At 38.6% G+C, this 11,386-nt stretch overlaps 1 protein-coding gene across 1 annotated transcript in view; it reads right to left on the bottom strand.

Moving 5' to 3' along the window:
* Nucleotides 1-6,320: 6,320 nt before the first annotated feature.
* paics (phosphoribosylaminoimidazole carboxylase, phosphoribosylaminoimidazole succinocarboxamide synthetase) overlaps nt 6,321-11,386 on the bottom strand; it is a 21,885-nt gene continuing 16,819 nt past the window's right edge. Inside the window, exons 10-15 of the mRNA XM_052095339.1 lie at nt 9,029-9,208; nt 8,706-8,819; nt 8,404-8,487; nt 7,306-7,486; nt 6,843-7,001; nt 6,321-6,644 (exon numbers count right to left, since the gene is read on the bottom strand). Coding sequence (XP_051951299.1) covers nt 6,478-6,644; nt 6,843-7,001; nt 7,306-7,486; nt 8,404-8,487; nt 8,706-8,819; nt 9,029-9,208 — 885 coding nt within the window. The 3' untranslated portion in view covers nt 6,321-6,477. The remainder of the gene's footprint in view (nt 6,645-6,842; nt 7,002-7,305; nt 7,487-8,403; nt 8,488-8,705; nt 8,820-9,028; nt 9,209-11,386) is intronic.

The following is an 11,386-nucleotide window of genomic DNA, read 5'->3' as shown; positions in this document are numbered from 1 at the left end:
TGAATTTATGCACAGCTGCCAAACGATTGGCTGATTAGATAAACACTTTGATGATTGTTGGTTCCAGGTGGGCTGGTTTGAGTATTTCTGTAACTGCTGATCTTCTGGGATTTACACACACAACAGTCAGTTTACACAGAATGGTACCAAAAACAAAAAACATCCAGTGAGAGGGAGTTCTGTGGATGGAAATGCCTTTTTGATGAGAGAGGTCAACAGAGAATGGCCAGACTGGTTTGAACTGACAAAGTATATGGTAACTCCGATACCCGCTACTGTATGTACAATTGTGGTGAGAAGAATATCATCTCAGAATGCTGTTCTGAGATGCGGGTTGGTGCTGTTTTGGAGGAATAATATTAAGCAGGTGGTTTTAATGTTGTGGCTGATTACATTTAGTGAATTTTGATAATAATTGTTGTTATTGTTTTCCTGTAAAAATAACTCAAAATCCTTAAAACAAGATTCATGAGATGTTTCTTGTTCTTATACACTGTATAAGATATTTAGGTTTTTCAGAGAATGTATTTTTACATGTGTATTTTGTCTTACTGTACTGGCAGAGTTTTTATAGTCAAAACAATTGAAAAAATCTACCAGTGCTGAAGAAATAATCCAAATTATTTAGAATGTGTTACTGACCTTGAGTAATTTTACGGAATATGTTACAAATTACATTTTACAGCGTGTATTCTGTAATCCGTAGTGGGGAATACATATAAAAAGTAACCCTCCCAACCCTGTATGTATGTGTATATATACACTCACCTAAAGGATTATTAGGAACACCATACTAATACTGTGTTTGACCCCCTTTCGCCTTCAGAACTGCCTTAATTCTACGTGGCATTGATTCAACAAGGTGCTGAAAGCATTCTTTAGAAATGTTGGCCCATATTGATAGGATAGCATCTTGCAGTTGATGGAGATTTGTGGGATGCACATCCAGGGCATGAAGCTCCCGTTCCACCACTTCCCAAAGATGCTCTATTGGGTTGAGATCTGGTGACTGTGGGGGCCATTTTAGTACAGTGAACTGATTGTCATGTTCAAGAAACCAATTTGAAATGATTCGAGCTTTGTGACATGGTGCATTATCCTGCTGGAAGTAGCCATCAGAGGATGGGTACATGGTGGCCATAAAGGGATGGACATGGTCAGAAACAATGCTCAGGTAGGCCGTGGCATTTAAACGATGCCCAATTGGCACTAAGGGGCCTAAAGTGTGCCAAGAAAACATCCCCCACACCATTACACCACCACCACCAGCACCAGCCTGCACAGTGGTAACAAGGCATGATGGATCCATGTTCTCATTCTGTTTACGCCAAATTCTGACTCTACCATCTGAATGTCTCAACAGAAATCGAGACTCATCAGACCAGGCAACATTTTTCCAGTCTTCAACTGTCCAATTTTGGTGAGCTCTTGCAAATTGTAGCCTCTTTTTCCTATTTGTAGTGGAGATGAGTGGTACCCGGTGGGGTCTGCTTCTGTTGTAGCCCATCCGCCTCAAGGTTGTGCGTGTTGTGGCTTCACAAATGCCTTGCTGCATACCTCAGTTGTAATGAGTGGTTATTTCAGGCAAAGTTGCTCTTCTATCAGTTTGAATCAGTCGGCCCATTCTCCTCTGACATCTAGCATCAACAAGGCATTTTCGCCCACAGGACTGCCGCATACTGGATGTTTTTCCCTTTTCACACCATTCTTTGTAAACCCTAGAAATGGTTGTGCGTGAAAATCCCAGTAACTGAGCAGCGTTATGCAAGCGTTTGCATATGACCGCCTCCAGCACAAGATAACTACGCTTTAAGCGCAAGACAACTACGCTCATTTCGTATCGCCGTGCGCCTCACAAGTGTTCAGTCGATGGACAGCGAGCTCTGACAGAGACTACTTGTGCACAGGAAAATTACGATGCCACACAGATGTGCTGTTCCTGGCTGTGGTCAAACAAAACCTCTGAAGAAGCTGCCGAAAGATCCAGACGTCAGGGAAAAATGGATGCAGTTTATTTTTTGCGGACGTCCCAGTCACGGCAGTGTTAACTTAAGTGTTTGTTCTGTACATTTTAAGGATGACTGTTTTGAGAACAAATCTCAATATGATGCTGGCTTTGCCAGAAAACTGTTGCTCAAAGATAAGTCCGTGCCGACTATTCTAGGAACAACGACGACCGGCCCGTCTGGCACCAACAACCATGCCACGCTCAAAATTGCTTAAATCACCTTTCTTTCCCATTCTGACATTCAGTTTGGAGTTCAGGAGATTGTCTTGACCAGGACCACACCCCTAAATGCATTGAAGCAACTGCCATGTGATTGGTTGATTAGATAATTGCATTAATGAGAAATTGAACAGGTGTTCCTAATAATCCTTTAGGTGAGTGTATATATATATATATATATATATATATATATATATATATATATACAGTGAGGAAAATAAGTATTTGAACACCCTGCTATTTTGCAAGTTCTCCCACTTGGAAATCACGGAGGGGTCTGAAATTGTCATCGTAGGTGCATGTCCACTGTGAGAGACATAATCTAAAAAAAAAAATCCAGAAATCACAATGTATGATTTTTTAACTATTTATTTGCATGATACAGCTGCAAATAAGTATTTGAACACCTGTCTATCAGCTAGAATTCTGACCCTCAAAGACCTGTTAGTCTGCCTTTAAAATGTCCAGCTCCACTCCATTTATTATCCTAAATTAGATGCACCTGTTTGAGGTCGTTAGCTGCATAAAGACACCTGTCCACCCCATACAATCAGTAAGAATCCAACTACTAACATGGCCAAGACCAAAGAGCTGTCCAAAGACACTAGAGACAAAATTGTACACCTCCACAAGGCTGGAAAGGGCTACGGGAAATTGCCAAGCAGCTTGGTGAAAAAAGGTCCACTGTTGGAGCAATCATTAGAAAATGGAAGAAGCTAAACATGACTGTCAATCTCCCTCGGACTGGGGCTCCATGCAAGATCTCACCTCGTGGGGTCTCAATGATCCTAAGAAAGGTGAGAAATCAGCCCAGAACTACACGGGAGGAGCTGGTCAATGACCTGAAAAGAGCTGGGACCACCGTTTCCAAGGTTACTGTTGGTAATACACTAAGACGTCATGGTTTGAAATCATGCATGGCACGGAAGGTTCCCCTGCTTAAACCAGCACATGTCAAGGCCCGTCTTAAGTTTGCCAATGACCATTTGGATGATCCAGAGGAGTCATGGGAGAAAGTCATGTGGTCAGATGAGACCAAAATAGAACTTTTGGTCATAATTCCACTAACCGTGTTTGGAGGAAGAAGAATGATGAGTACCATCCCAAGAACACCATCCCTACTGTGAAGCATGGGGGTGGTAGCATCATGCTTTGGGGGTGTTTTTCTGCACATGGGACAGGGCTGACTGCACTGTATTAAGGAGAGGATGACCGGGGCCATGTATTGCGAGATTTTGGGGAACAACCTCCTTCCCTCAGTTAGAGCATTGAAGATGGGTCGAGGCTGGGTCTTCCAACATGACAATGACCCGAAGCACACAGCCAGGATAACCAAGGAGTGGCTCTGTAAGAAGCATATCAAGGTTCTGGCGTGGCCTAGCCAGTCTCTAGACCTAAACCCAGTAGAGAATCTTTGGAGGGAGCTCAAACTCCGTGTTTCTCAGCGACAGCCCAGAAACCTGACTGATCTAGAGAAGATCTGTGTGGAGGAGTGGGCCAAAATCCCTCCTGCAGTGTGTGCAAACCTGGTGAAAAACTACAGGAAATGTTTGACCTCTGTAATTGCAAACAAAGGCTACTGTACCAAATATTAACATTGATTTTCTCAGGTGTTCAAATACTTATTTGCAGCTGTATCATACAAATAAATAGTTAAAAAATCATACATTGTGATTTCTCTCACAGTGGACATGCACCTACGATGACAATTTCAGACCCCTCCATGATTTCTAAGTGGGAGAACTTGCAAAATAGCAGGGTGTTCAAATACTTATTTTCTTCACTGTATATATATATACATACATATATATATATATATATATATACATACATATACAAGTCTTTAACTAGAAGTCTTTAACTTCAGGATCTATTCTTTGCTAAAAGATTTAAATAATATTAATATTTTAAAATCATCAAAGACAAACGTGAGAAGAAATGTACAATTTAATTTGTTTTTGATGTAGCATTGTTAGCTTCATCTGTTCTTCAGCCAAGGTATTTTTTATTATTCTGGTTACACTACACTTTATATGTGTGAAGATGGGGAATAGAAATATTTTCTCATAACATTTGGTTCCAAAATGTGTATAAGCTTGTCCTAAAAAAAAACATCCCAAAATTCTGTGAACAATCTTGAAGAAGCCTTTTCAGAGACTATCACTCTCCTAAAGATCCTCATCATCACACCCATGATCACAACGGAAGCTGAGAGGTGCTTCTAAACCTTGAAAAGACTTTTCAGCAAATCAACATGACCCAGGAGAGGCTGAATGCATTGGCCATGCTGTCAATGAAAAAGAGATTGGTGACTGAGATGACTGACATTAGCCAGATAGTCACTGAAAAATGTGCAGGCCAGAATGAAAGGAGTATGTTCAGTGTTACTGGCCAGTGTTTAGGCAACATTAAAGTGTATTGTTTTGTTTGTTATAAAAAGGCCATACAAATGTCTTAATAGACATTAAATTGGTTTAGCAAAAATTAAGAGTTTGGCATTAAAAGCCTTAAATTTGATGCACTGCACTGGCATTACGTATTTTCCTTTGAGTTTTCAAAATGTACATTTCAACTGATAAATTGACTGATTGGTTTACATTTAATTCAGTTCTTTAAATGTACTTCATTTCTAAGGTTTCATATATTGTTGATGCTTTTAAATGGGTTCAATATTGCTTTGAGTGGGTTTGGTGTTTCACAATTTATTACTGATAACAAATCCCTTCACTGGTAGTAAACAAAATGATAATTTTAAAAAAAAGTTTTTTTTTGTGCCATCTGTGTGAAGGGAAGTTGAAAACCACAAAGGTTTTTTCCAACAACTGTCTGCCTTGTTTGCTTGGCAATGTCTGTTTATAATGTTGTTCACATCATATACTTATATCTCACTTAGAGGTTCAAATACTTGAGTCTTGTAGTTTGTAGAGCCAAATTTGGAATAATGCCTTAGATTCTGATTTCTGGTTTGAACCACTGATCTAAAATATATATTTTATATATATATATATATATATAACATTGTCAGGACATTTGATTCCTGGAGGGACCTTCGTTCGGTTTTGGGAATCAAAACAGACCCTAAATTGGCGTTCTTCTTATTGGACAGGAAACCTTACATAACTCCAAAGCATGTGAAATATTGTGCCATAAGGATTGATCTGTGTGGATTTTAGCTAAACTAAAAATTCACATGAAATTAATGCTAAACAGTGTTCAAGATGATGCAAAAAGACCCATTCATTAGTGTAACGTAATTTGGTTAAACACAAAATATATACAGTCTATTATTATAAAACAATAGCACATCGACTTATCAAAACGTCAGTTGTGATGGAATTACATAAATACTGAATTGTCTCAACATATTTATAATGTACAGTCTATTTTATAAACTGCTACTGTCATCATCCACCAAATTAAGCTAACAGCTATTGATAAAGCTGGTTAGCTAGCTAACGCTGACATTGACTGCATTTATAAGATAGCCTATGTATCATGCAAAGAAAAGTGATTACTTCAAACTACAGACTCGCTTAGTCAGACCTATATCCACACTTTAAGCATTGTTCCAGCATTGGAGATTCAAATATAATATACATTCTCAAAGTTTGCAGTACAACAATATGTGTAACTGTGTAATTTTAAGTATGTTACCTCATCTGTAAGCGTGATGCCGGTGGATCATGTTCAGTCTCTTTGTACGTTACGTCATTGTTTTTGTCGATGCTCGCTCTCGCTATGAAGTGTGCCCAAGCGCGAGCAACAGGTAGCTGCTGCAGTTCACTTAATGGCCACAAGTGTCATTAATAACAAGGGATTTTAAATCTTAAATGCTGCACCTTTAAATTAAATGACACAAATGAAAGAAAACCTATTACGCTGAAAACTAGATGGCGCGGACTGGTAGTAAGTAAAAAAAAAAAAATACAAAAAAAGTAGTGTAGCGGTTATCACATACGACTCCCAGCATGAGATCCTTCGAAAGTAAGGGCAGGTGTCCGGTTCGAGACCAGGCGGAAATACACACTCCAAATGAACAAAAATAATGCATAAATGTTGCATACAAGTCTCCCAAAGCATCAAGACAAATATATATTTTGAGGAATGTTTATTAATGAAATGGAATTATTCTATTATTATTGCGAAGTCAGCATTTCACATAGGCTTTTTCTAAGGTAGTGACAGGTGTGTAGACAAAATATATGAACTAAATGTGCATAGCGAGTTATGGAAATGAAAATGCCGGCCCTTTACAGGCAGCACTCTTGTAGTTTCTTGTCAGCCTGTTTCAGAGAGATCCAGGTGTTCAGCATGGAGGCCCGAAGTCTGGCCCAAACCATGTGGTCATTTAGACCCAAAATCTGGGCTGCAAACTGGGCAGCAGCATCAGGAGACAGAACTGTGGAGCAGCCCAGACCTGAAAGGGTTAAAGGAAGGATAAGAATTAGAGATTGTTTGGCATGGGATACAGTTGTACTGTACGTATGTCCAATGAAGTGTGTATCAAGTAATTTTAAATGCATATAACTGGACACAAATACACACACACAAAAAAAAACACTGCAGCTTATAGCACATAACATACACAAATAAAGACATTTAAATCAAGATGTACCACTTGGCATGCGAAGAGAGGACCAAATATCCTGAGCACCCCAGTCAGGGGTAATAGGGGGACAATTAATAACAGGGTAGGCCGTGTTCCCTGACATCACAGGACCCAAGCCATTACTTCTCCCTGCAACTGCAACAAAGATGGTGGGTACTCCATCGCCTAAAAAGAGAGAAGATAATTATATATTATTTTAATAAGCTACTAGGTTATACTATAAAAACAAAGAGATATACATCTACTTCATAAAAAGAAAGGGTTCTGATTGAAAAAAGTATTTTGGAGTTCAGTATTTGAAACAAAAAAAATATAAAAAAGGAACAGTAATTTCTGATGTTTTTAAATGCATATTACATAATATGGCTACAGTCTGTGAGAAGGACATGGTTGTGTTGTTCTTACATATGTAAACTATTTTAAAATACACAAGAGCAAGAGTGTATAAGAATAAGGTAATCTGTCATACCCTCATATTCAGCTTTGATACGAAGGGTCTCATCAGGGCCTTTATGGGCTGAGGTGACTCTAAGGTGGCAGGCAATTCCATAGGAGGCACAAGCTTTACGGATCTTCTCACAATGAGCCACGTCTGAGGTAGAACCCATTAGAACTACAACCCTTCCTTTCGCCTGGGACTCCAAGAGCAGCTACATATGCACAAACACATTCCCATCAGTCAATGAAACATTTAATTTATTTATTTTGCCCTTGATAAGCAATCTCTTCTCAGTGGACCCCAGGGGAATTTAACTGTTACAATAAAGACCACTAAGGACAGTGATATACAGTGAGAAAACACTTCCTCAAAAACAATGGATTCAATGGAAATTAAGAGCCAGGAAAGGTTGTTGGGCTCAGTCAGACTGATATTAATTTAGTTATGAAAGAATGTGTTTTTGTAGGAAAGGCATGTCAAGGTTAGAGGGGTCCTCATGGGGCTAACAGAGGTGAAAGACACAACTGATTTGGGTGAAAATATTCCAAAGTCACTGTCAAAGAGCTATATGTTAATGTAGAACCATAGGACGATGAGGGTGTGGTGTGTGTGTGTATATATATATATATATATATATATATATATATATATATATATATATATATATATATATATATATATATATATATATATATACACACACACACATACACACACACACTAAAATGTAATAGGAATATAAGTGTAGGAAATGTCACTTATTATAACTAAAGGTGTGTATAATTATCTTTTAAATACACTTTACAATAAGGTTCCATTTGTTAACATTAGTTAACAAACTAACAATTGACAATTCTTAAGCATATATTAATCTTAGTTAATGTTAATTTCAATACATCCTAATACATTTTTTAAATAAAAAGTTGTACAAGTTAACATTAACTAATGCACCATGAACAAACTTGAACGAACAATTAACAATTGTATTTTTTATTAACGAACATTAACAAAGATTAACAATATATTTGTTACAACATTAATTGTTTATTCATGCTAACTAATGGATTTATTCATGTTAACAAATGGCACCTTATTGTAAATTGTTACCAATAAACTATGCTAAAGTACCTTGACTCGCTCAGCAACCCACTCAAAGTTCCTCTTCACCACCTGCATGGCCTCAGGAGTGACTTCTTTCAGGTCACGGTACACCTACAAAGACAGCGCAGTCTTAAATAACAGTATTTACCTGACACTTACACTCATTAAACTGATAAAGACCATACTCCAATATGTAGGCCATGCAGAAGAACATCTGCTTCATTGCAATAAAATCATTAACTCTGCTAATAGACTGCTAATTTTACTCCTGTAATAAAAGGAGTGACATGAATAGTCTTTTAAATGAATTGCAGTGTTTGGGTTTTCACCTGCTTGTCTTTCTGCTGGCTGCGATCCCCAGCTGGCCAAAGTCTCCAAGAGTCATTGTCAATCACATCAGCCAGCACAATCTCTTTAGTGGTCACATTCACACCAAATTCAATCTAAAATGAAAAATAATTTATATTAAACCCTATAACAATGACTAGAACACCCAGTAATTAGAGGCATTAAAAGCACTATTAGACATAATACAGAAATAACTAAATAATTAAAACTGGGGGGAAATAAAAAAAATAAATAAAAAAAAAACCACACTACCTAAACAAATTGTAACATTGTAAAATAGTTCCATGGCTCTCTAGTTCCTTACTTTCATATCCACCAGAGTGCAGTCCTGTGTGGCCCAAGCCTTCTCTAGGACTTCAAAAATGGCAACTGTGCTTTTGCTCATGATGTCCACCTCACAGCGTCCAATGGTCAGGCCTGCCAACTCAAAACCAGCTGTCAACAACTGCTCCTCTGACCACTGTGGATCATTATTGGCATCATCCTGAGAAGAGAACAAAAATAAATAAATCAGTATGACAATGGATAGAGGTTGACAATCTTACTGGGTGTGACAAAATCTTATAAGTAACCAATTCTGTCTGACCATTATTGAGTGCGTAAATGCACTTTAAAGGCAGATTTCAATTGGACTAAAGCAATAATTATTATTTTTAAAATGTCATGTGATGCTTTAGTCCAACTGAAAAAAGAATTTTTTTTGCAGAATCAAACTAACAGACCAACATAATGCAAATGTAGCTCGGCTTCGTCCAGCATGTATACACATTAATCTGCAACTGGCCTCTGCGTTATGCGCATGCTACGAGAAACAGAAGTGCTGTGTGACGTGCATTTAACCCGATTTAATTCAAACGCAATACAAAGCAGAGAAGGATAGCAACAACAAAACATGCAAAAATATCATGGCAAACACTAGAAAGTTCATTTTTGGACGGTTCAGCAGTCTGTAAGCCATTGATATATGTGACACATTTATGTGCATCTAATTATTATTCTTTTGCATGTACAGAGTTCCCACTCTTTTCAAGTTACAATTTTCCAGGATATTTCATTCACCCAACAAGTGTAATATTGAAGCAAATGCGCATGTCCATTTTAATCGAGCTTTTATTTAGCTGATTCTGAATGTTTTTGACAGAAGTTTCTCACATCCAGATAAGCAGTATGCTCAATGGCATTGTATTTTTCTGACTTTAAGTGAATGTAAAGACACATATTCACCTGTTTTCTCATTGGAAATAGGTACATTTCTAAATATCACTGTCCTGGTCACAAAGGCAAAGTTTGTAGTTAATAATAGCCATTTTCTATATTTTTTTAGGCATAAGCAATTAGGAAATAACCCTTACTACCAAGGAACAAAAATGGTGTTACATAGCAGTTTAGTGAGAATCTTGAGATGCCACTAGGTGGCAACAAATTAAAGTCTAATGTGCTATGAGCAAGTCATTGAATCATTTGAAATTTTCAGGACCGAAATCTTCCAAGAGACTTTACAGTGTTTAAGCATTATAAGAACAAAGCAGATCTATGATTTCCACTCATTTTGTGAACGACCGAGCAGGACTTTTCATCCAAAAAGACAAGTCTAATAATAATAATAATGAGTATCAATAAAGTCCTTACCTTCTACATTATTAAAATTTGCAAGTCAAATCTACTGACTTCAGTAGAATGTTTAAGCATTATAAAAACAAAGCAGATGTACTGAATCATTTTCCTACAGTATTTAAACTGCTGAACATGACTTTTATAAGACAACAATAATAGCATAATAACAATATTTTTGAGTTTCAATGATGTCACTTCGTCATTGTAAAGTGCATTTCACATGAGTTGAGTCGAGGCGTCAAAGCTCCGCTAAACGCCAGCGTCAAGCGCCGCTTGTTCTCCACATTAGGGGGCCTACACACCGACTAGAGTTTATGCTGCGAACCGACTCGGTTACTAACGTAACCTCGGTTCCCTGAGAGGAGGGAACGAGTATTGCGTAAGTAGCTTACGCTATGGGAAAACTCAGTTTCTCGAGGAATATTGAAGTCTTTATGTAAAACGCATTGCAGCTGCACAGCAGACAGCAATGAGCGAGGCAGCTCGGTCATTGGTTGTGCTGCGGCAACTTGCTCGAACCAACGACTCTGAACGCGCGACCAATGGGTGCGCGCTTCGCACTCGCGCGCTCAGAGCCCGCCAAGATGGGCGTGGCTTAGGGCTATATATTAGGCGCCCCGTCATGAGAGTTCTTTAGGTTCAATCGACTGAAGCGAACTGACCAAGCACAAGCACAGCAGCTTACGCAATACTCGTTCCCTCCTCTCAGGGAACCGAGGTTACGTTAGTAACCGAGTCGTTCCCTCTCGAGAAGTCTCTCCTATTGCGTAAGTAGCTTACGCTATGGGAACACCATGCAAAACGCCGTGCGTGCTGACTTCGCTCTATAAAGCCAGAGGCAGATGCCTGAGCCTTAAAAGCAAAGTGATTATTCAACAAGCCGGCCAACGGCGAGCTATATAATGGAGTAATACAGGGCGCTTTTGCCCCAAGGTGGTCCATGGTGGGGCGCTCGTTGTAAAACCACAAGCACATATCTTATGTACTGATTTTTCTATGTACTGATATGCATGAAAAATCCTCTAAGTCGGTCAGAGACGGACCTTAT

The sequence above is a fragment of the Xyrauchen texanus genome, chromosome 28, assembly GCF_025860055.1.
Source record: "Xyrauchen texanus isolate HMW12.3.18 chromosome 28, RBS_HiC_50CHRs, whole genome shotgun sequence".
Lineage (NCBI taxonomy): Eukaryota > Metazoa > Chordata > Actinopteri > Cypriniformes > Catostomidae > Xyrauchen > Xyrauchen texanus.
The sequence above is the reverse complement of the archived record's forward strand: the minus strand, read 5'-3'. Positions and strand labels throughout refer to the sequence as shown.